The following is a 26,366-nucleotide window of genomic DNA, read 5'->3' as shown; positions in this document are numbered from 1 at the left end:
GCGGGAGCCGGCATTGCTTTTCCACATGGGGAGCTGCTAAGATGCACCTCCCCATGTGGAAAAGCAATCAGCTTTGTTTTTTGGAAGAGAGAGCAGGTTTCCTGCCCTAGCTTCCAAAAACCAAAGCAGAGTTTGCTATGGCAGGGCGGGAGCCGCGAGACTCCCGCCCTGCCATAGCAAACAGCAGTGTCCTGGGGGTGGGCACCCCGGGACACAGCAGGAGCCGGCCCTGGGGGGTGGCGGTCCCCAGGGCCATCGAGGGCTCCAGGAGGGGAGCCGCACGGCCCCACTCCCATCATTTGCAAAGCCCCGGGGGTGGTGGTCCCCAGGGCTTGGGGGTCCGTCACGGACCCCCCAATTTTAGTAATTAGAGCCCCAGGGAGGTGGTGGTCCCCGGGGCGTGTGTGGGGGTTCGAGCCCCCCACACAGGTAGTTAATTTTTTTTAAAGAACAAGCCCCGGGGGTGGTGGTCGCCGGGGCTGCGGGGGGCCATGTGCCCCGCCAATATTTTATAAAAGCCCCGGGGGGTCTCAGTCCCCGGGGCTTGGGGGGGCCTTTGAGCCCCCCACCCATTTAAGATAGACGCTCCGGGGATGGCGGTCCCCGGGGCTGCGGGGGGGCCATGAGCCCCCCCCGCAAATACTTTTGAAAAGCCCTGGGGGTGGCGGTCCCCGGGGCTGGGGGGCCCCTTTGGGTCCCCCATTATAATCTAAACATTGCCCCCGGGACTTGGCCCACCCGGGGGCTAATTAAAAACGAAGTGCAGGAGCCCGCGCTTAGTTTTTTTTAATTTTCGTGGCCGGATCCGCTGATCCTCCATGCATCCAGCGTTTTGTTTTTTTTAAAATGCTTTTTTTTGGCCCTGGGGGTCCTTGTGGGATCCCCTGAGCAGGCCTAGGGGGTCAGGGTGTTTCTACCCTGCCCACTTTTTGTGTTTTGCTCATTTGTTTTTCGCTTTTCTTGTGCCTCGGTTCTATATACATATATATCCAGTTATACCCGTAACATGTTCGATTCCACAAACAACAGGTCCGGACTACGATTTGGTGCAAATTGTAATCCTGCTTTGTGGCATAACACGTTTTAGCTCTCGCAGGAGCCTTGATCACATATATATATATATAATAGAGAGAGAGTAAAATCAAAAGGTCTTAGCTAACACCAAACCTAAAATTAACTGAAGTGTTCATAGAGCTGTTATGATTAAGTAGAAGAACACATTCCATGCAAGACTGAGGAAAGAATGAATAGTATAATTCAGTTTACATTAACAGTTACACTTATTCACAGTCATCTCCTAAAAATGACCCCAGATTGAAAAAACATATTCAAAACCAATAGGGAAGGCTTTAATTGCATTTATAAAGCGCTTACTACCCCTGACTAGGCGCTGAAGCACTTTTTCGGCGAGTAGGGGGAAATATTAGGTGGCAGGAAGGCAGATGGTAGGAGAAGGAGAGTAGGCAATGGGAGAAGGCAGCAGATGAAGACAACATGCACATTTTTTTTGAGTAGAGTCATTGGAACTCTAATGCAGGCAGTTGACGAGGGAAGTTGGTAAAAGATGAGTGAATTATGCACTAGTCATTCCAAGCAGTGTGGGAATGATGACTATGATGGCAGGGAGAGACACCTACTTAGAGGTACTGGAGAAATCCTGTTTAGAAAATGAGGTTAATTCAGTCAAGTGGGATGTAGAGGGACCAAGTGAGCGGCTGATGTGGGTGGTGTTAAGAAGGTTCTCAAGAAAGTACTGGAACGGCTGTGTTTGGTGTTTTTGAGACTGATTTTGGATGATTAAATGAACTCACAGTGAGAGAGTAGGGAGACAGTAGTGGTTTCCATACAGGGACACTTCTTTGGTGCCTTTGGCACCATATTCAGCCGCCGGGCTGTGAGAGAGTAGGGAGACAGTAGTGGTTCCCATTACAGGAACACTTCTTTGGTGCCTGTAGCACCATATTCAGCCGCCGGCCTGTGAGAGAGTAGGGAGACAGTAGTGGTTCCCATTACAGGAACACTTCTTTGGTGCCTTTGGCACCATATTCAGCCGCCGGCCTGTGAGAGAGTAGGGAGACAGTAGTGGTTCCCATTACAGGAACACTTCTTTGGTGCCTTTGGCACCATATTCAGCCGCCGGCCTGTGAGAGAGTAGGGAGACAGTAGTGGTTTCCATTACAGGAACACTTCCTTGTTGCCTTTGGCACCATATTCAGCCGCCGGCCTGTGAGAGAGTAGGGAGACAGTAGTGGTTTCCATTACAGGAACACTTCCTTGTTGCCTTTGGCACCATATTCAGCCGCCGGGCTGTGCGAGAGTAGGGAGACAGTAGTGGTTTCCATTACAGGAACACTTCCTTGTTGCCTTTGGCACCATATTCAGCCGCCGGGCTGTGAGAGAGTAGGGAGACAGCAGTGGTTCCCATTACAGGAACACTTCCTTGTTGCCTTTGGCACCATATTCAGCCGCCGGGCTGTGAGAGAGTAGGGAGACAGCAGTGGTTCCCATTACAGGAACACTTCTTTGGTGCCTTTGGCACCACATTCAACTGCCGGGCTGTGAGAGAGTAGGGAAACAGTAGTGGTTCCCATTACAGGAACACTTCTTTGGTGCCTTTGGCACCATATTCAGCCACCGGGCTGTGAGAGAGTAGGGAGACAGTAGTGGTTCCCATTACAGGAACACTTCTTTGGTGCCTTTGGCACCATATTCAGCCGCCGGGCTGTGAGAGAGTAGGGAGACAGTAGTGGTTTCCATTACAGGAACACTTCTTTGGTGCCTTTGGCACCACATTCAGCCGCCGGCCTGTGAGAGAGTAGGGAGACAGTAGTGGTTTCCATTACAGGAACACTTCTTTGGTGCCTTTGGCACCATATTCAGCCACCGGGCTGTGAGAGAGTAGGGATACAGTAGTGGTTTCCATACAGGGACACTTCTTTGGTGCCTTTAGCACCATATTCAGCCGCCGGCCTGTGAGAGAGTAGGGAGACAGTAGTGGTTTCCATTACAGGAACACTTCTTTGGTGCCTTTGGCACCATATTCAGCCGCCGGGCTGTGAGAGAGTAGGGATACAGTAGTGGTTTCCATACAGGGACACTTCTTTGGTGCCCTTGGCACCATATTCAGCCGCCGGGTTGTGAGAGAGTAGGGAGACAGTAGTGGTTTCCATTACAGGAACACTTCTTTGGTGCCTTTGGCACCACATTCAGCTGCCGGGCTGCTGATAGAATTCAGAGTGGCCAGCCGCTCCCCTCCTACTGCCTCTGAACCACTACTGAAATACAAATTGGTGCACCCAGTGGCTTCTGCAACGTCAGCAGGTCTAGCTTCTAACTGAAAAAAAATGCCAGACTCATACGCTTGGCCATTGCTTATTTTTGTAAGTCTTTGCGCTTGAATACTGTTCTTGGTTTTTGCGCTACATAAAACAACACAATCAAACTAAACCAATGAGCTGTAGAAGCAACACCTTGTGCCAAGGAGCTGCAGAGAGCCTTACTGAACCAAACGCAAGATAGATCATCACATTGGTGCTTGCAGTGGTGTTGAAGCGTTGGCTTCACATGCCCATCACATTTATGCTCCCTGGTGAGTTTTACAAGATTAGTGACTATGCCCAGACATGGACTTCTTGCTCACTGAGCCAACAGACTCAAGCCACACCTCGCTGCCAATGCTCAATGGGGCGGAACGCATTTATGATGCCTGTCATCTGGTGCAGGGGGCGCGGCCTAGCAGTGTAGGCCTCACTACTGGTTAGGGAGCAGGCTTGGAGTGATTTTAAAAGACTGCTTGCCTTCTGTAAGGGTACCTAGAAATTATAAGACTAAGGAAATGCTGCTTTGGGTATTGTGATTGAGTTAGAAGGATTAGCAGAATCATTTAGATAATGTTTTTTTTTTTTAGTTTTTCGTGAAGCATGAAAACCTGCCCTAAATCCATGTGTGTGCATGGTATGAGTGGAAAGGTGCATGTCAATAGGTACCTGTGAATGTGGGAGTGACTGTGTGGGGTATATATGAGGTGTGTATCTGTATGTGTTTATTGTGCCTGGAGTGTGTTTACCTGTGCAAGCATGTCTGTGTCTATCTATGTGTGCTGATGGTTTTATGTGGTTCTCTCTGAATACTGCAGGTCCATGTGTGTATGTGTGTATCTGTGCATGTGTCCATCGGTGTGTTTATTTGTTCTGTACACGTGCTTATCTGTGTGCTTGTTAATGTTCCTGTATCTGGTGATTATCTCTTCTAGCAAGACCATGGTTCTGTGCGTGTGCCTTTCTGTGCTTGTTCAATGCGTGTGTTTCAGCGCGCGTTTTAGTAGGTATGCGTGTCTACGTTTGTTTTCACTTGAGTGTTTTTGTATATGCGTGTGACTGGTGTGCTTCTTGATGTGCTTGGGGTTGCGTGTCTGGATGTATCCTGGCTTTGCGGATATGTTTGCGTTTCTGTGTGCTATGTGTCAGCATTTGGATGAGTTTTATATACGTTTTGTATGTGTCTGCGCATGTAACTGTCTTTTTGTGTGCCTGTCTGCATGATGGTGTGTCCTTTTCGGGTGGGCGTCTGGTTGAGGTATGAGTATTTGTCCGGGTGTGGCCGCAGTGCCTGTTTTGCAAAGCACAGTATATAGTGCCGGCCGCCAAGCCCAGGAACTCACAAAGACTTTCCTCTGGCTGTAAATCGGAAGTTGTGGCGCGAGCTGTCTCCCAGACGACTCTTTATCACTACTCCTCCCCCTCAGCCGGCAGACACCCTTTCACTGGGCTGTTACGCAAGCGTCTGTGTCTGTCTGCCTTAAATGGCCTACTTAAGGGAAAGTGTCAATTAGTTCAGAGCACTTACGTAAAATCCCCGTATTTTCATTCTGCTCAGGTCGCATTGCCACGTTGGCTTTGAGATTGTTAATTACACACACAGAGGTCTACATTGCTTCATCTAAGGACACCAGCGAGTGAGCAACGCCAGGGAAGTCTGTCTGTGCCATATGAAATATTACGCGAATTACCATTCCCTTTTATGAGCAGGGCATGCTGTAGCATTGCAATGCATGCTGGGTATGGGCTCATACATTTGACTGCTACGTCCTTACTGGTAATTTGCTCTCTAACCATTACATACACCAGAGGTCTCCAACCTTTTCTGTGATAGGAGCTTCTGCTGTTCAATGATACTCACCCGGAACATCTATTACAATGCTTATTACATTAGACTAGATCAATTTAGTCACACCCTATACAGGATTACAGGAGTGATCCCCCATCAGGTACGGTTGCCAGAAGTGATGTAAAAAACACTATATCAATTTGGAATTCCTCTACATGAGTAATATATAACAACCATAGCTGCAATGCCCCTGCCACCAGGGTAAAAGTATTAGTAATAACAATCCCCAACAGTGCATCATTTTTCATTCAAATATCAGCTTTAAGTACATTTTCAAAATGCAACTATATTTCTCCAAGCATTAGCTTGTGAATTCGGAAATTACAAACATTTTCTCCTCAACTGTACACTTTTCAATTTTGGTGCACATATATGATTTCAGTCAAGCAAAAGCCTCTAGTTTAGTGGGCGGGGCTGCACACAGAGAGCTTCTCATGGTTAGCTGGAGGGCTACCAATAAGCTCACGAGCTACTAGTTGAAAGCCCCATACAGATAAATGTAAAATGTAAATGTAAATGTATAGGTATTTATATAGCGCCGATCAACACTACGGGTATCTCAGCGCTGTACTCATACCGCTGAAGGAACCCTTCCTGGCTTTCCGTGTGAAGTGTCCACTCCTGGGCACCCCCATGGTGAAGCCAGGAATCCCAGCACTGTTGGGGCCATTGTGGAGATTAAGCAAGCTATTGCCCAGAGTTGCAGCGTGGGACCCATGATTAGAATAGGCACTGAGGCGAGAATATCCAGTCCGAGGAATTTATAGCCTGAGACCCTGCCGCGGTGGGAATCGAACCCTGGTCCCGGACCAGTGCTCTGCATCGAGGTCTGCCGCTCTAACCATTGAGCTACACTTCTCCACTATAGATAAACGTCATCCTTGTCCACTACAGGTCACTGCCAATTCTAAACAGAGATGTTTAACTAATATATGAACTCAAGCACCAGGGAGAACCCAGTGCACTGTGAGAGGTTTCGTTACTCTTGGCAAAACATCATGGGGGCATATAATCAAGCACGGCGTTAAAATTATCGCTGCTTTAGCGGCAGAAAATTGCCGCTAAAGCATCAATAATGGGCTTGATAATATGCCGCAGAGAATTCCAATAGAAGCTCATGTTGACACCAGAACATGGGCTTCTATGGGAATTCTCAAGGGCATATTATCAAGCCCATTATCGCTGCTTTAGCAGCAGTTTTCTGCCGCGAAAGTGGCGATAATTTTAACGCTGTTTCTTGATAATATGCCCCTAAATTGCTTCCCACGCATTCGGATGGCATTGGCCCATATTTAGTGCTCCTAGTGTTATTAGAAATTTTGTCTGTAATTATCCACAATTCTTTTTTGCTCTTTTAGCTGTATTTATCGTGTTTATTTTGTGCTTTGTGAAAAAAAACCTGAAATACATATATTTACACATTTATTTAACCAGTAAAGGCACACTTGTAATTTGGTATCTGGTGGGTTTTAGGGTTACTGGGAGCCATATACTTCAGCATTTTAGTGTGCATAGCTATTAGCTTAGCAGTAATGCCTGACAGCATCAAACATTCCTCAAAAAAAGTCCTATTTTCCACTTTTCACCTTGTTTAACAAAAAATAGAGACATAGATTAGGTGATCTTCTGTCTAACAGTCCGTAAAATGGATAGGACAACAGTGAACCTTAGACATAGTTGTTGTTTTAAACACCAGTCTGGTGCTCTCAGTGTCACAGGCAACTGCCTAACATTTCCCTACTGGCACTGGATGAAATTATTAAGAAACTGCAAGCCTAAACCTCTCACAGCTTCTGTGGGGTTGACAGATGTCCTTGATATAAACCGTTTGCCACTGACTGTGCCTGTCCCTAGGTTTCATAGACTCCCCAGGAAACAGAGCCATGTCACCGGGACTGGAAGGCAGCCTTGGTGACATTTTAGGGGACGCTAAACAATTGTTTCGGGTGCTCCAGTGTTTGGAATTCCACCAATGGGAGTAGCTACACTTTAAGAGCGAGGAGTGGTGTTGGATTAGGAGCACTAGGACATAATATGATTGGATCCTCCCTGTCCGAGTGCTGAGCTCTGGAATCTGGATCCCACTTCCTGTCTCGAGGTATACGCAGGAAGTGAGACCATGAGGAAGGTCATTTTTCCTTAGCAAAGAGTAGGAGAAGAACAGTGCGAGCAGTGGCGTAACAGAGGCCCCCGCATCCCCTGTGCTGAGGGAGGGGGGCACGCTTCGGGGACCCCCTCAGCAGAGTACCCTGGCTGGGGAGCTCCTGATTGAGTCCGGAGGAGACCCCTCCACGTACCTTGCAGGGGGGGCCCCATCAAGTTTCATTACGCCACTGAGCATAAAAAAAGCCTGCCAAGAAGTTGGGGAATAAGTAGTGGATGTACGTGTATAAAGACCCTTGGATAAATGCTTCTGTGCCATTTTCCGCTAATGCAGAGTAACGTCAACCATTGCGACGCAACAAGAGCTAACAGGAGACTGCTAAGCAGAGCCGCCTGGTGATGGGTCTGCAGATCTGCACCTTGTAATAGGGGTTTGAGGAAACTGCTAGGAATCTTCAAACCTCAAAGCTCTCAATGAGGTCTTCACTTCACGAACTGCAGCAAATATATAGTCATGGCTATCCTTATATGCTGCAGGGCTGCACCCCTGCATTCATGCTTTTCCTCAAGTGTTTACGTTTTTGAAGGATAAATGTTTCAATAGGGTTATCATAAGAAAAAATGGAGATGCAACTTTAAACTGCACCTATCAGGTTGCATTGCCAGAAATACTTTTGTCATAACAGGTTAGTCTTCCCCCATTACCCTTTTAATTCGTTTTTATGATTTGTTTTTAGCATATCATTGATTTCAGCAACATATGCTCATCAGTTGTCTTGTTCAGTCCTCGGTAGTCCCACTATCAATGCACTGATCGATGCATTATTAACCCAAGTGTGCTTTATATTGCTTTAATATTGAGTGCTTAACAGCCCAGCTATATATTTTATAGATACTGCATGGTTGACAGGTGAAGATAGCACAGTCTCAGAGTTCAAAGGACCTTGCTTCTCTGTGTATATTGCGGGCACTGTAGAATAGGCAGCAGTCGTTCAGTTGGGAGGTCATGTCAGGTCCTCAGTTACAACTACAGCATCATTAGCTCCTGAGAGGGCTAACTCCCAGGCCTGTTCCAGCACACAGACCACCAACATTCCATGCATCACCCCAGTCTCACAGCATAAACAGTCTACAGGATGTCCGCAAAGCTCTTGAATAGAAAAACACACTACAACACTGGCTTATTCGCTTCCTTATGCACCGGTCAACAGAGACATGCCGCATCACTACCTTTCTAGCCACATTTGCTCTACAACTGCTTGGTAATGGTGAGATATTGTCTCTGAACCTGGCTGCATGGATCTGGCAGTAGCATGCTACCAGACATCACCTAAATGTCTGCCCGTCCTAAACTTCATTTCCTGTTTTGGACTTTAGAGATTGTGTTGGCGGGTCTCCTATGTGTTTTCTATCATTTCTAGGAAAAATATTTTGGAATGATACTCTGAAGCCCTCCCACCACCTCCAGCCTTATATCATGTCTTCTAATTCTGGAAGCCAGCTTTGAGTACAAATTATTACTGCTTCTACAGGAAAATTCCTGTTGGAATTTGAAAGCCTCCATTCTAGAAGCTTGTGCTAACAGTGGGCCAGGAACCTGGTGGATTGGAAGGTGGTTATGAAGAGCAGTCGCATACAAATAACCAATACAGTGAATAAGAAAATGGATGCCATTTAGGGTGTAGGGTACCAATAGTGTCCAACATGGGTTACTAGAGTAAAATGGGCTTATGTCAAGAAAACTCCCCTAGGTGTAACATGCGGCCTGTAACAAAATGTTGTGTTCAATATTTAAATCCATAAGTGAAATGATGAGTTTAGTGAATACATTTACAAGGTTTTCATAAAACCACTCATACAAAATTGGCAGGAAGCATATTGAAGTTGGCACACCCTGGAAAGAATGGCATTGACTATTGAAGTAGCTGCCTCAGAAGGCCTAGACAGCAGGGAACATTGAGATCGACATAAACATTGACGAATCAGACTATAAAATAAGGAACATGTTGGGAGTAGAACACAAATTACTCATGTATGTCTCATAGTATGGGGCGGACTTGCAAGTTGTCTCTTCCTACTCAACTCCTCCATTGGAGTACCCTAGGAAAGTTTTCCTCTCTCAGACGTCTTGTGAAATATGGAACTTTTTTTGATGTGTATAAATAAGTCAGGTCTGTCTGGTTTCCATTTTGCAGCACATTGCAGAAGCAAAATATGGATTCAGTGCTGAGCAGTACGCTTTTCCCTCTGGTTAGTAGCCCATAATTAAACTGGTTATAGTATTTCAGCTAACATTGTAAAGCATCCATCTAAAAATGTAAGTCAAACTGCATTCAAACAATACGGTATGAGGTGAGCGCCATTTCTAGGTGGTGATCCCAATGGCCAGGTCTAATTGTCCAATTATAGAGGAAAGACTGGGGGAAACATGGGAGCAGATAGTATGCTGTAGGAGAAATAGGGGACTCAGCTTTCCAGCAGCATCTCAAAATTAGAAGAGGCTTATTTACAAGCCCCTTCGCCGCCGGTGCGCCTCTTTTAAAATGGGAAAAATTGATGCACCGGCGCAACAAGGGGCTTGTAAATAATGCCATTAGAGGAGAGTGTGCACTAAAAGAATCTCGTTTTGCCAGGGAAACATGTATTTATTTATCCAAATTGCTTATCCAGGTCGCCAGTTCAGACTCAATAATGAGGTCACCATGCTTGTTTAAATAGAGTTAATAAACTTGAATATGCAATCACTGCCAAATTCAGCGAATGGGGGACATGTGAATTGGACTGGGGTAGTTGGTGAAGTTGCCTAAAAGAGGATGAATTGACTGCTGCTTATTAACTCTCTTTTTCACCTCCAAAGGTAGGTCTCCAGTAGAGCTCCAAAACGACATACAAGGCTGAATTAAATCCATTTAAAATCCACAGTTCATCCTTTCAATATTTATATGAACATGGTGAATGGCTTTGATATCTCTTATGAAAGGGGGATTTTCGGTTTTGAAAGTTTCCCTTTTTAGTTTTTCCTGCTTTGACATTTATATCTACAGTATGGAACTGTGTCAGTTACTTAAAATGCTTTAATGGTTGCCCATCTAAAGCAATTGATGGTTCATTGCTGCCAATGTTAATACACTTGAAGGTACAAGTAAAAAACACACGAGTCAGCTCCATCGTTGGTGAACCCTTGCCTCTCTGCTTTTGGGCAGGTCTGCTCCCTCCCTTAAATCTAGGAAAAGTTGGTTATCATTTCCTTATTTGGCTAACGAAGTGGAATCCTGGTCAGGTCAAGGGGCATCACTGATGTCATAATACGACATGAAGCTATTACACTCACCTGAGGTTATTGGGATTGGGAGTGGGTTCTTTTGCACTTGTACCTTTCTTTCACTAAGATCTTAGACTCAGGGAAATAAAGGGAAAATTAAATGATAATAACTGGACCTTATTATTTTATTTGTTCCTTCGGCAGCTTTGCAGGGCTGCTCTGATGACAAGGGTAGGGGAATGGTGAGCACACCTTTTAAGTATGCGTGAATGTTTAGCTGGCCCGAAGTGGGCATGTATGTTTGGCCGGCTGTCTCGGTTTGGCCAAACATTCATGTGCACTTTGCATGTTCTCCACCCAGGCTGTATTGCAGCCTGGGTGGAGAACATGCCCAGGCTCCCATTGCCTGTCTGATTGCCGAACCACTGATCTCAGACCAATCACAACGCTTCATTGCAGAGTTGTGAATGGCTATGGGGAGCCTGAGTGTGCTTCTTGTTCCAGGCCAGATTGAGGGGACTAAGGAGGAGATATGCGGCGATAAAGCGGCGAGAAAGTAAATTTTGTTTTTACAGTCGCTCCCCCGTCTCCCCCTTCTGCCTCTTGCCTCACCACACCCGAACCGTGCCTGCTGCCACTGACTTTTATTGTGGTAATTGGGCCTATTTTCTGTCCCAGCCCTACAATATAACATGGATCTATCTTTCCCCAGACGTCAGTGCAGACATTTGCATATGATCACTCATGCCTCGCACGTAGCTTCTTGTTCTAAGTGCTTTCGAGGATGCTCTTTTATTGCAAGTGTTGATTGTTCGGTACCTTTCTGAAAGGGACAAGAGAAGTTGAGAGATACGTTAAGAAAGATGAAGTTGAGTTTGTTTCAAAGACTTAGTGCATAGATGGAGAAGGTTTACTTTTGTGTGATTTTTTTCAGGGTTACAGAATCTAGAGCCTTATAAATATCTGATCAGGAAAACACAGAGGTGATGGTGGCATGCTTTCAGCACTATCAGATACTGGCAGTGAACCATACCAGCCAATTTACTATGGCTCTACTGATAGAGACCATACGTTATGTTATGCTATGTTAGCAATTTGTAGAGTACATGGTTACTCCAGTTCGGAGTGTCCCAACGCTGAATTCCGATAGACCGAGAGGGTGACTGGGCTGCCTCTACTGATGGTTTAAACTTCTTCTAAACAGCCAGGTTTTTAGGTGTTTTCAGAAGGAAACTTCTGAAGGCTCTATTCTGAGATGCAAAGGAAGTAGTTTCCACTGTTTGGCTGCCAGAAACCTAAAAGAATTACCACCAATGTGTTTTCTATTGAATTTGGGAACGTCGACCAGTCCTGTACCAGTTGATCTTGGGAAGAACATAACTCGGGCCTTTGCCCTGCAGTATTCTGTGAATGTAGCTTAGGGCTTTAAAAGATATCCTTTCCTCTATGGGGAGCCAATGAAGTGTGTCCAGAGCTCACCCTGTGGGAGCACTTTTGGGAATGTTGAGCAGCATACACGCTGCTACTTTTGAAATCTCTGAACCATATGAATGCTCCTCTTAGAGGAGCATTCATATGGTCCAGTGTCCAAATGGAGGACATTGCAATAATGCAGTCTTGATACCACAAGGGCCTGGACTGCTGTATTTTTTTGCGCAATCTGGAATAAGCCCTAGGATCATCCTAATCATTTTCAGGACCCCAAAGCAGGTACCTGTAAGAGTGGAGATTTGGTCCGAGAAGGATAAGGTGGAGTCAAACCAAACTCCGAGATTTTTAATTGTGTGGTTCGTGGAAGGTAAGGGACCCAGCTCACTCGGCCAGCAGATCCAGGACCAAATAGATGGCAGCTTCCCTACCACTAGAATGTCATTTTTACTAGCATTTAGTCTCAGGCAGCTATTTTTCATCCAATTTGCAAAGTCAACTAAACAAAGTTTAAAATCTACTGCCGCTTGGCCGTTGTCCTGGGCCAAGGTTAGAATCAGTTGTTTATCATTCGCATAAGAGACTGTCTGCACACCATGACTTTCCATAAGGTCTGCCAGCTGGTGCATATACAGGTTAAAGAGGGTCGGGCTCAGAGCCGAGTTCTGAGGCATGCCTTGTTTCAACCTCCGGATGGTAGAGACAAATGACTGAAGGAAGACTTGGAAGGTGCGACCTACCAAAAAATTAACCAATCCTAGTGCCGTTTCTCCCACCCCTACACTGTGTCACCTTTCTAACAGCAGACCATGTGAGACAGTATCAAAGGCACCACTCAAGCTTGACTAGTGCAGCCCTTTTACCATCATCTGCTATTTTGCGGAGGGATTCAGACGCGAGTAGCAGTGCAGATTTTGTGCTAAAAGAGGGTCAGAACCCAGATTACATTTCATGGAGAAGAGGCTTTTCCTCCACAAAGTTCATAAGTTGTTAGTTGACCAGTTTCTCAGCAATTTTTTTCTGAAGAAAGGCAGGAGGGATATAGGTCTGAGATTTTCAGACAGCGAGGGATCTAAGGTTGGTTTCTTCAGAAACAGGCTCACCACTGCATGTTTCCACTCTTGAGGAACAAGCCCGAGCCAAAAGATATAATTAACAGCTCAGTGAGTGCTGGAACGAGGGCTTCTCAGCCCCTTTCTAATATATTCATGGATGCGGGATCTAAAGGAGATCCATGCTTTACTTTCAGCTTCAGACTGTCAGTTTCCACATCCGAGATGGTTTTTAAATTTAAGAGCCTTCATGGAGCATCTAGAGGGGTCCAGGAAGAGATTATAGGCTGAAAGGTCCTGGCACTTATAGGGAAGGAGATCAACATATTTTTTATTTTATCTAGGAAAGATTGTGCGATCTGATTGCAAAGGCCATTTAAAGGGGTCCAGGCAGAGAATCTAGGCTGAAAGTTCCTGGCACTCTCAGGGACGGAGATCTACATATTATTTATTTTCTCTAGGAAAGATTGTGCCATCTGATCGCAAAGGCCAGTTGAGGGTGGAATTGATGCAGGTGTTTGTTTCAGAGATGTTAGGGACCTAGGGGCATATGTATCAAACGATTTTTTAATCGCAAATGCTGCGATTCGCAAAATAACAGCGTTTGCGATTAAAAAATCGGTAATCGGGATGTATGAGCCAAATCCCATCGCAAAATTAAGGAATTGCTAATTTAACGATTTCTTAATTTTGCGTAAGCATTTAAGAAATCGCAAATTGCGATTTCTTAAATGATATGTAAAAAGCACCCAAGTTGTGCGAATTATCCTTAAGAAATCGCAAATTACCACCAACTTCCAGTTGGTGGTAATTTGCGATTTCCTTTCAAAAAGCACTTTTTTGAATTTTACAAAGTGCCACGTGGCGCTCATACATGCCCTTAGGGCATGTATGTGCGCCATATGCACACACATGCTAATTTCAGGGGTGCATCAGGGTGTCATCATGACACCCTTGCACCTTTGAAATTATTCTCAAATTGCGCTTAGCAAATTGCGATTCGCTATTTGAGAATTACTTCCCATTCATTCCTATGGGTCTCCTGGCCCATAGAAATGAATGGGCAGGTATTCCTTAATTGCGATTTCGCACTTTGCTAATCGCAATTAAGGAATTTTAAGAAATCGCAAAAAGTTTGCAATTTTTTAAATACATCCCGTTTTGCAATTCTCAAATAGCGATTCTTTAAAAATCGCTATTTGAGAATCGCAAATGGTGATGTTGATACATATGCCCCTTAATTATTTGGAAGCGTTCCTTTGACGATTTTTAGAGCCTAGAAGTTTGCCCGGGCATGCCTGAGATCTTTGTGGTAATTTTTCAGGGCTGCAAGATAGGAAGTTTTGATATGCAAATCAGCCTTGTGTGTGCTTCAGTAGAAACAATCCAGCCTGAATAGAAATGCTACAAGTGATGCAGAGGAGAAACTAACCTTTTCTACTAGGGAACCACTGTCTGTTATTTATTCTAAAGAAATTGTATTAAGAGGTACTGCTTGAAACTGATCCTGGCTGATAGGTGGATTTTGCTAAGTTATTTGATGGCGATATGATAAAGTTAGCAAATTTTCATTTATCGGATATTAGATGAGCTGCTGCATGCAGGAGAGATTTAATTGAGTCAGGATTGTTTCTGAGAGGCTGATATACAATCCGTCACACACGTCAGGCTACATAAACATGTTCGAAAACTTTAATTTAAAGCACTCTACGATGGTGAGGGAGACTGTGGCATACTGTGACATATCCTTGAATATGGGATTTGCCTGCTTTGCTCCATTGATCTAGAAATGATCTAAAAGGCATTTGTCAGTTTATTTGTGTTGCAAAACAGAGAGGACTTCACCACAGTACATTTCTTGCAGTACTGCTCAGTTCCAACTTGGACTCCAGTCAAGTTGCTCATTCTCAGCAGTTTGCACCTTTTGGTAAATTTTGGCATGGCAAACCTGCTGGAACTTAACTGGGGGAAAAGGCCCGATATTTACAGGAGTTTGGACAGTGATTGGAATTTCAGGTTTTATGATAATTATCACACTTTCACAGTTCCCCCCAATAGATTCCATCAGGTCAAACCTGTGCTTTCTACGCATTGAATACCAATTCTGCACAGTATGCCCCTTTAAAAGTTAAAAACTCGCAAAAGGAGATATTAACACACCCAGTAAATAACTAGCTCCATCTACAAGATGTAATAAATACCTCACACTATTCTGTCCAACTTTTATTGAGGGCTTAGGAACGTTAAATCTAACTTGCATGATGATCATTTCAGATGAGTGCAGTAATGTGGCAGACATGACCAAATGCATTAGTCCAGACGATGGTTTTTGGCATCTAGCAGAGATGTGAGCGTAGTGTATTCTTTTTATTGAAAATTATCAATATGTTTCTGATGATGATTTGAAATATTCGTATCAAGCATCACAATTTAAACTATGACACCTTGCTTTTCAAGATACTTTTGTAATAACCAAATAAGGGACTGATATGGCATGTACTGAACGAATGACCTAGATCATAACAAATGACATCCTGCAATAAAAGGATAATATTCTCCCTTAGTTTGCTCTAGCATGGTATGCAAGACCTTGTAGCCGTCAGGAGCAATTCAACAAAATCCTTAGCTTTAACTCCAGAACAAACTACGAGCAGAAGGTGAGGGTATGTAAACTCCCATGCAAGCCTTCCACCTTTTAGCAATCTGAGTCTTAGGGCCTCGATAAGGATGCTGCGTTGTTTTGGGTGAAAATACCTCATGTGATAAATACTGATTCCACATGGAGAGGTGTGGTGCAGCGGCCAGGGCAGCTGACTTCGGAGCACACGGTTAGATCCCTGGTTCCGGCGGCAGCTCAGCTCAGCACCATGTGACGCTGGGCAATAGCTCCCTAAATTTCCACGACATCCCCCAGCGCCTTGAGACCCGCAAGGGTGAGTAGTTTGCGCTTTACAAATATGGAATTGTTTTTACCAGCCCATTGACAGTTTCGCACCTAGGAATTGGGCAACGCAAACGTTTCTGAGGTGTGATGCTCAGGACTATTTCGGTGTTTCTCTGCACAAAGTATTCCAGGTTGTACCTCATTCATTTTTTATGGAAAAAGTGTGGTATTTTTACACTACTAGTAATCTCACTTTGGGTCTAAAGAACCGTTTGTGTTTGAACCGAGTCAGAAAGAGGCCCTACATTCACTTCAATAAGATCATAACCTTTATTATGCAGTGGTATTGAAATGGTGACATAGGTTGGTAACAGGTGAGTAAAACTTTGTTCCTTTTACATGTTATGGAAACACCAAACTCAAACCTTTAATCGCATTGTATGGCAGTGCTCAAACAACAGATCTTGTATTTGTTATACTTGTGTTCCAGCTCAAAAAAGTGATGTTATCATATTAAGTTTGTACCTTTTTTTTAATTAATATTAACATTTTAGTACTGGGCCTGACCTTAAAACCAGAAGTGTTCTACTTCCGTGTGATGTGTGGATTTATTTTTTCAGAGCATACCATTTTTTTAATTTGGCTGATAATTCCTGGCCCATCGATTAGGAAATACAAGTGGTGGCGTAGAGCACCAAGCAGCAGGACACGCCATCTCGGAAAGCAGAAGTATTTCATTAGATGATCTGTACTATTTGCCTTTTTTGACTTTTCAGGTTCCAGAAAGGGGCTGATAGATGTAAGCTGTTAGATATTGGAAGAAGTAGCATCTATAGGCTCTTATGTAGGATCTATCCCACTGCGCCGATGGGCCTTTAAAATGGCTAATACATTGACTCTATGCTTTGTTTTGTGTTTCTTGAGCACCAGCACAAAGCCTTAGTAAATAAGGGCCATAGTACCAAAAATCCTGTAGCCCCCTCACAAAAGTGCAGGTTTTGTCAGATTTTTATACCAATCGTCTATTACTTTCAATAATATTAATTATTTTATGTTTATTTAGATACTAGATCAGATTTGGAAGAAGCCAACAACTTAGACCGGACATACCTCCTGCAGAATCTACCAGCAATTCTGGACAAACAAAACTTTGAGTCAGTGCCAGAAGATGTTGTGATAAAAAATGGTAAGAATTTAATTTTCATGCATACTGTGACATGTGGTGGTGTATTGTTATCTCATGTTATCATATTTTAGGGAAAATATTGGAGGATCTAAGCTGCATCAAATTGCTGGCTCAGAGGCTGGCTTCCATTGACTTCTAATAATATAATTTAATTTAATATAATATAATATAGTATTGAATTGTATTGTATTGTATTGTATTATATTATATTATATTATATTATATTATATTATATTATATTATATTATATTATATTATATTACATTACATTACATTACATTACATTATATTATATTATATTATATTATATTATATTATATTATATATTGCCTTCAAAGAGAAGCGTTTGATTTTAAGAACAAACAAAACACAAGATGATTCTCTTTGGAAGAGATGATCAGAAGTATATTGGTCCAGTGGTCGAGTAAGTATCTATAGAAAATGGCGTACCGCCAAAATTAAACTGCGAGGCCTCCTTCAAAGGAGAATCTTTTCTTGCTCAGATATTCTGCCGATACCTAACCAATTGCTTCTTTTCTTCCCAGCCCAAATTGCACTTGGGGAAATTACCTTTTCTCAATTATGTTGAGTTTCTAGAGCAGGTTTATCCCATTTCAAATACAGCACTCAACAAACTGTTATGTTGTGTACTGAGGGATCATGAAATGAAACTGACACTGCACATCCCTTCAAGACTTTTAAGTTCTTTGCTTTGCCTAAAAAGGATGATAAATTTAAATCAACCTCTACCTGGGCGAATTGTCAAAAGACTGTATATTTATAGTGCATATTATTTTACAGAATAAATTTCAAAAATTTAGGGCCTGAGTAGGATGTCGGTGGACGGCCACTGGCAGTCATTTGGTGGTGGTCCGCCTGACAGCTAGGATAGCGGTCCGACTGCCGCATTATGATGCGGTCGGTTGGACCGCAGCGGGTGGAGGGACAGACCAACACCTCTGGAGCATTGGTCAGACCGTAATCCCTACAATCGGGGCAGTGCATTTTCAATGAGCAAATATTTGTTTTCAAATTTGCATCCTGCAGTTAATGAATTTCACTCTAACAATTTGGACACTGAGGCTGAAATTTGTTATTTTTCACACAACGGAGTGCAGTGTGTAGAATAGCGGCAGTGCACTGTACGAATCACAGAAAGCAGCTATGTGCCTTTTTAAAAAAGAATCACCTGCAAATTATGTTACCGGCTTGCAAAATGTGTGGCCTTGTGCTATGGTTGAAAGGGGAATCTGCGCTGTCGTACATGGGCTTTGTACTAGAGGCACACTCTTCAGCACAAATTTGTATGTGTGACCAAACAAAAAGGAGTCAGAAATTTAAGATTAGTGTTATAGAGCACTTTTTCCCAGACATTGAGGGCAATTCACTGCTGGGTCATAGCAATAAAGAAAGATGCCTTACATATTATAATTATCTTATCACATTTGCTGTGCTTCAGAGACAGAGGTCAAATGTCAGGCTATGTCTTCTGACAAATTACTGCTTATTCTTTTAACACGGGCAATGGTGTATGCTTTTCTTTCTCTGTCTTCAAAGTGAGAGGACTTTTAAAGTAAATTATGTGACAATCTTGCTTAGGTCCAGGGACTGTGAAAGGCTGTATGATGTCATTTTTATGTAACACACAACAAAACGCAAGTACCCATAAATGAACCACACACATATTTTGGAATATATCAGGAGTTAGGAAGGAAAAAGAAACACGCATTTTTGCAATTCTGAAGCGCGATGGCAACAACAATTTTTTGATTAAGATAAAACCAATCAAGACAGGCGATGCGCAAATGATACAAATTAACTGAAACCTGATTTCCACACATTATCTATAATTTGTGTGCTATATAGTTTTATCAGAAAAACTGTATGTGCTTTGCAAATGTAGTGGCTATTTCAGTGACAATGAACATTTCAACAGAGAATGTGCTTGCTAAACGTGATCATACACAAGCATTCTAATTGTGTATGACTTTCACACATACATTGAGAAATATGGATGTTTCCTAAAGGCCAGAGCTGCTGACTTTGGATCTAGGAGACAGGTGTGAGTCTCAGCATTGATTCTGAGCAAATCACTTAGGGCCTGAGGTCCACAGTCGTGAGGGTGTCTCTGCAATCGGGGTGGAATCTCTGCAATAAGAATTCTAATTGCAAGATTCTGCCCCGAGTGCAGAGACTCCCTCACGACTGCGGGACCTCCGCCCAGAGTGCGGAGGCCCATTGTGAATCAGGTCCTTAATCTCCAGTGCTTAAAATTAAATGAATCTGTCCTTATGTGATATGAGCTGGTGCTCATGTAAAGTGCTCCTGTGCCCTTGGGCCGTGTTTGTGCTTTATAAAACCTCAATATAGATATGTATGGAGCCCAACATGCGCCACTGGCGCTATTTTTAACTCAATAATGAATATGAGGACTTACCCCATACTCTGCTACAGAATAGTCTTTTCAGATTTTCTAACATCACTGCTATCAACATTTATGAAGCCTTGGGATTTTAGTAAACTGATGCCACAGGCCAGCACCTCACTCTGAAAAGTGTTCCAGCTCCAGTGCAATTTACCCTCTGCCACTTTAACCGGCAGATCAATATCTTGCCCATAGTCCGATAATGTCATATCAAAGGGCATGTAAGGAGTATGTTGTTATGTTAATTCACAACACTTTGAAGGCATGTCTACAACTGAATTTAAAAAATGACCAAACCAAGTCTTTTAAAACTAGGTGGTCTAGAAAGTTTGTCCATCTAAAAACTGTATAGTGGTTCTAAAAAGTTTGGGAAGCACTGCTTTAGAATAAAGCACGCTCGCACATGTAGGCTTATCAGGTATGGGATAGCTTGACCTCTTGTTTGTACCGGCTTTTACTTGATGTAAGGGCTTGGTTCAAAGCCAGATCAGCATAATTCAGTCCATTTGACTTTGTGCCAAAACGTAGTTTTTTTGCACTGGCCCACATCAGATATTTCCATTTAACAGAAATTAAATGTGTGATCGATCAAAGGGGGTTGGGCAGAAAGCAAGGGTTAATTGTCAGTGCAAAGTAGCTTTTGAATATGAAAGTTGATCTGTTACCATTCTTTTCACCACATTGTGATGCTATGAATCACTTTGAGTTGCATAAGCTCCAGCACATACTCTTAATAAATGTGGGCCTTTAAGTTATTGGTCAATAACAATATCGGATTCATGTGTAACCCACATAGGTAGTTATTAAACATGATGTGATAATACTAGAATTCATTATGGTGCATAGACGTGAAATAACAGTTCATGTTTATCTTTTTCATGCTCAATCAGACGCAACACAAATTGGTTACAATCCAAGTGATACTTTGAACGAGGTGAGTGGGCCTTTCTTATGTACATTAGTAGTACAAATATTGCATTTATCTATCCAGTCATCAGAAGGTGCTTTATGATACAAACCAATCATAGACAGGCCATGTGAGAACGACCGTTTCTGTTTAATGACGAATTGAGATAAAAATCAGGCTGTATATATCAGAGCTTTATAAATGCAAATAGCAATTACTCACAAAGGGGCAGGTCTAACAAGAAACAAATGACTACGATATGTCGCATCTCTGTGCTTCCCCTTGCGCTTGCGCACAAACTGCAGCCATGCGCCGGCACAGACACCCCTGCACCATGGTGCAAGGATGCTTGCGTCGTGGGGAGATTGTTTTTGTGCAGGAAGGGGCAACTTCCTGCACAAAAACAATCAATTGAGGTGGTTTCCAATGTGTGCTGTAGATTACAGCACGCATTAAAAGAGGAGAAAAACAAGGAGAAATAAAAACATTTATCCTTATTGCACCTCGCTATGCCACCCCTAGGGCGGGGTAACATTCTGGCGCATTTCCAGATTTAAGATTTCTCATAAATCTGGAAATGCATCAGTGGACATGGGTGTTTCATGGGAACACCCACAGTCACCCATGTCACACCCCTAACACGCAAAGTGTTGCGTGAACAGGGGCGATATTTACAAGCACAGGTACTTTACCTGTGCTTGTAAATATCCCTCAGCAGGCTGCGTCACCGGTGCGTCACGCAACGTGATGCACCAGCGGCGCATGGGGCTTTTACATCTGCCCCAAAGTATTTAAGCAAAGGAGTCACCAATCAACATCAGTATCATACTTTTGTGGTCTCTTCCCAGCTGCTCTCCCACCCCTGGACTCTAAGGCAATATGGTTTGCGTCTCTTCCAACACTTCAAAAAGCACTAAATAAAATGAAAAATAAATTAGATATATTTGGATCGGACTTTAAGAGCCCTGTTAACCAAACGATTAAGAGATTTTCAGATGACACAACCATCTCTAATGTGATTTAAACGTCAGTGTCAAGTTTCTGTTCTTGAAAGATCTGGTCTAGCTCACCAAGGCAGCCTCAGAGACATTTTCAACAAATAGGCTTCCTGGTACTCGGCGCAACCCTCGCTGAGAGGTCACTATATGAGAAGTTTCAGTAGTTACTAAAAGAATTAAATGTTGCTCATTATAAAATACATATGATTTTAGGCAAAGCAGTGGCATAACATTTTTTATTTTATGGCACTGGAAATCTACTGCTTTGGAGACAGCAGACTCTGTCTTTACTGTCAATCTGGTGTCTTTGATAAAACATTATGGCTTTCAGAAGTACCATTCCCAATTATGGAGGGATTTTGAATATTCATCATTGACTGATGAGAATTACCCCAGTCTCCGCAACATTCATATGTAGGCACACTTTCTAATATTCAAACCAACTTAGAGTCCTTCCAGGCACTACACAGAGTGTTCAGATACCCAATCACAATGGAGTTCCTCGTGGTGAATCACACATAACTAACATAGGAATGTTTCACAGCTAGATTTCATTCTTAGACATCTTGTACAAGCAGTTTCGTAGCAATGAATGTAGCTAATTACTTTTCCAGTAGGTAAAGAGTGAGGGCGGTCATTGCGTTGGTCTGAAGATCAACCATGGATTTCTTGATGCAGTTAGTTTTGATGATGCTGTTGGTGGTGTATTGGTTGGTTGATGAGATTAATCGTGCCACTGATCATGACTATGTGGTGCTGTTCTTGGTAGCCTTAAAATCGAAGTGTCTTTCATAAGATAGACATGGTTGGTGGTTTCCTAGGTGATGTTGGTCTTAGGGGAAATGTAATCTGCTGTCGCTCTACCTTGTTAAGTAATGTCTATGGTATTGTCCGTGGTCGTTCTAACATTATTGTAAGTCTCCTTGCCTGGACTCAGATGATAAGAGGAAGCCTAACATTTGCTTGGATGTGTATGTGAGTAAGGAGAAGATTACATTCTCCAACTGTGTTGTAGGTACAGACTTGTCTTTCACATTTCAGTTAAGCGAGTTTGGTGTTAGAAGAGTCATAAATTACACTGTGGGGGGATCGTTAATAATATGACGGGACTGCTTAAATTTGTTTGATAGGTCAACTCTGTTGGTTCCACACAGTGCTTGTGTATGATGCAGAGTCACTTGTCCTCATCTCTAGATAGTGAAACTCTCCTAGGACTGAAGCAATATATGAATCCAGTAGTCGATAATCTATTCAAAGAAGATATCGTTACGACCACTCAATTATACTGCTGTGGTCAAGCCTTGAGGTGACAAGTGATTATACAGTAGGGACGAATGGTGTGTTGGCACTATAATAGTTTCTAAGGACCTTTAGTTTACTGTTTGCTGATTTTAAAGTCACAAAGCTATCTAGCACTTTGAAGAGTCAGCAGGGCGACATGAGTACTCGAGAAATTTGCATAAATAAATACATTAATTAAACATGTTTGGTGAAACATTATGGTGGAATCCCAAAGGCATTACTTGGCATATAATGTAATATAATACCCTTATTTTTCTAATGGGTTTTGCTAAGGCTGTTTCATCTGTGAAGTTATTGTCAGAAAAGTATTCTGTCATTGTGAGGCTACATTGAGGAAGTGTAAATTTAGGAAATCTGATTGTGCCCTTCACGAGAGCTGTAACTGAACTCACAGTCAGTGTGAGATAGCCTCAACCTTGGTTCTGTAGCTCAAGCAGCAGCAATTTAATCAGAGAAGGAGTTTAATCAGAAAAATACACATGGTCCATCCTCGAACAATGCTAGATAAAAAGAGGAAGATATAACAATGAATAAAATAGAATATAGGGCTCAGGTGTTATAGCAAAAACAAAACTTTTTCATTAAAAATGGCTAGGCAAAAAACAATTGTGAGCATCTGTGAACCTTGACTTAGGCACACTTTGCGACTGAATCACAATGTAGGGCAGTCTAGTAGGAGTTTTACATTTGGACTCAAAAAGCTTTGAAAACTTGCAAATCTTTTGTAGGCAAGACTAGAATCTACAGTCCAATAGGGGCTCCACGGGGCCAATTAGTCTAATAGGTGTTCCTCCTTTAGCCTCATCTTAATTGTGCAAAATGTGTTTAGTGGGAAACCATTAGAACAAAGCTGCAAAGGTTACTTCCCCCCTAATTCAATTAGAAACTTGTCTTGGTGTTCCGGAGATAACCTCCAAACACCTAGATAAAGTTTGTAATTATGTTTCTTTTATGCAAACATTCTTCGTAAGTTTACTCGGCCAACAGTCCTGGGAACTCGGTGTAGCAACTTTAACTTACTTTTTCCAGTGAACTTTTATCTTCTAAGCACAACGTGAGAGGAGGGGTCAAAGCACAAGCAGTAGAATGGTTCATTTGAAACTGGTCTACAGGCTTTCTTTTACTTTGCAACAAGTACTTATCCACAGTACTCAGCAACACTGCAAACACTTTAAAATTTTAGCTTCATATACGCAGACTGCCATAGAATAACGTGTTCACAGTTTTACCTTTTGTACTTCCACTTGCCTCATCATATTTGTGACCTACATCACCAAAATCCTTTTATAATTATTATGTGTAGATATCTGAATCCTATATAGAGAATAGGTTATGAAAATGCCCAAGAAGTCATTAAATACAATAAGATACAGCAACCACTAACCCGCATTTACTTAGTAATATACTCCTAATTAAGTTTATTGATTGGTGTCCACGACATAGAAGCCACTTCCATGTTTGTGATTAATTGTGTCTACTTTCAGTAAATAATGTCAGATGACAGTGCAAGAATAGAGATTTTAAAAATAAGGTTGTAGTATATAACAATCAATTGTTAATCAGAAAAACATATATATGTGCTTGCTTTGCAGGCATTTTATGGAACACGCCGAAGGAATGCCCTGCTAAGCCGCTTGTTATCAAAGGAGAGGAAACAGTATAAAAAACGTGGAAATCTGTCCGAGTGCTTCTGGAAATACTGCGTGTGAACTATTGATGGAAAATTGTGATTTCATCTTATATTTTTATGGTTAACCACTTGGACACCAGTACTGTAAATAAAATTGCCTGACTAAGAAAACAATATCAGCGATAGGGAACAAAATGTGAAGCGGACTGGAACACCCCAGCACGTATTATTTTGTGTTTGAAGATTAATAAATTCTTTATGTTTTGAAAAAGTCATGTGATTATTTTCATAATGTTATCCTCTCCAGAACAAAGCAAAGACAACTACATTTAGAGTTTGCAAAAGCCATCTGTGAATATATGGATACAATTAAATCTATTCTAAACTAAGTTGAATGTGGCTATGTCTCTTTTACTCACATCAAATCATGCATTAGAGTTGGAAAAAGAATGACAGAAGCATCCCTCTACTTATGTTTAAGGATTGTTGAAGTTGTGTTAATCTCTTGTCTGAGTATTTGATTTTCGGTATTAAAAAACACAGTATGACCTGAGACTGCTATGGCATGTAAATTACCATAGTAATATTTTATCATAAGTGACTTATTTTAAGTTTAAATAGAATTTATTTGATTGAAGTAGCAAAGCATGTAATTTGTAATATAGTTAGTTATATCTACCTAGAACACATGAAGAAGACTTGAAAATCAAACTATATCCAGCTATATGCTTTTGAAAAATAAGAAATACAGGATAGAAAATACTCAGAGGGAAAAGAGGAGCAAAAGAAGAAAAAATTAATATAAAAATAAGTAAAAGAAAAAAGAAAAAGAAAGGGTAATGAGAGATAGATGAGAGTAACACCTTCCAATTACATATGTTGAAGTCATACGGTTGCTTCATAAACAGTTGTAAAAGATTATTTGTGCATCAATGATAACTAAAGCATACATATTTGTTGTAGTTGCAAAACGTAAAACAATTCATAGGGATATTTAAGGGGGTTAAGTACCTTCTCCAATAGACGATTGATATGTAGAACCTCTATAGGAAGAACAATCTAAAAAACAGTAACAGGTAAACAAAGAGCACATCTGTGCATAGGAAGAGTAATGGGATGTACATAGGCACTGTCTAATCTATAATGGTAGCACACAACATTCCTACTAGCTTTGAAAGAAACGTCTGATGTATTTTTTGAATTCCTAGTTATTTGTTGAAATGCAACAGCCAATAAAAGATCGTTAATTTTAACATTTAATAAAGAGATTGACCATTCCTCTACAAGACTACCGGAAAGACATTTGAATTAAAAAAACATATGTTACTGTGAAAGATTTCATTAAATCGTAGCAATAGTTTAACCCAAAATTGACAAATATAGGGGTATTCAAACAGCATATGAAATAACATATTCAATGGGTTCTAACAGGACCAACAATCAGAAGAGAGGAAGTAGGATTCATTTTATTTAAAGCAATGGCTGTGAGTAAAAGTACGTTATATATACATAAAAAAACATTTGAGTGATGTTTGAATTTCTGGACGATTTACAGATTTTAATCCAAATTTTATAAATGTGTAGACCAAGCAACTTGAAAATCTTTTACCCATTTAAGTTCAATTTTAGTTTTAGGTTTAGGTTCAGAGTTATTTGATGAATGGAGAGCTCTGTAAATAGCAGATGCAGAAGTGTTTGAGGAAACAAAATGAGAGAAGTGAGAAATGAGGCCTTCTGATAAAATGTTACAGGGAATGGCTAAAAGGGCCTAGGAAATGGAATCAGACTTACAAACCTAATTTCAAAGGAATTGGGGAGATTAAACAAAGACTGTATCCGCTGAAAGGAGAGAAAGGGGTCTTAATGAAAAAGCTGTTTAATCCATAACAAACCAATGTCTCTCCATGCCTTTCAAAACATGACTCTACCATTAATCTTAATCAGTTTGCTAAGCATCCTTTTGAGTAGGGTAGTGAAAAAGAATTGGACGTGATCATTTACCCTATATTTAAAAATAAGAGTA

The 26,366-nt window shown here is 41.9% G+C and overlaps 1 protein-coding gene across 1 annotated transcript in view; it reads left to right on the top strand.

Moving 5' to 3' along the window:
• UTS2 (urotensin 2) overlaps window positions 1–24,732 on the top strand; it is a 40,466-nt gene extending 15,734 nt beyond the window's left edge. The window contains exons 2-4 of the mRNA XM_085614955.1: window positions 16,959–17,081; window positions 20,397–20,440; window positions 24,306–24,732. Of these exons, the coding sequence (XP_085471081.1) occupies window positions 16,959–17,081; window positions 20,397–20,440; window positions 24,306–24,422 (284 nt within the window). The 3' untranslated portion in view covers window positions 24,423–24,732. The remainder of the gene's footprint in view (window positions 1–16,958; window positions 17,082–20,396; window positions 20,441–24,305) is intronic.
• Window positions 24,733–26,366: the final 1,634 nt, after the last annotated feature.

The sequence above is a fragment of the Triturus cristatus genome, chromosome 1_2, assembly GCF_964204655.1.
Source record: "Triturus cristatus chromosome 1_2, aTriCri1.1, whole genome shotgun sequence".
NCBI lineage: Eukaryota > Metazoa > Chordata > Amphibia > Caudata > Salamandridae > Triturus > Triturus cristatus.
The sequence above is the reverse complement of the archived record's forward strand: the minus strand, read 5'-3'. Positions and strand labels throughout refer to the sequence as shown.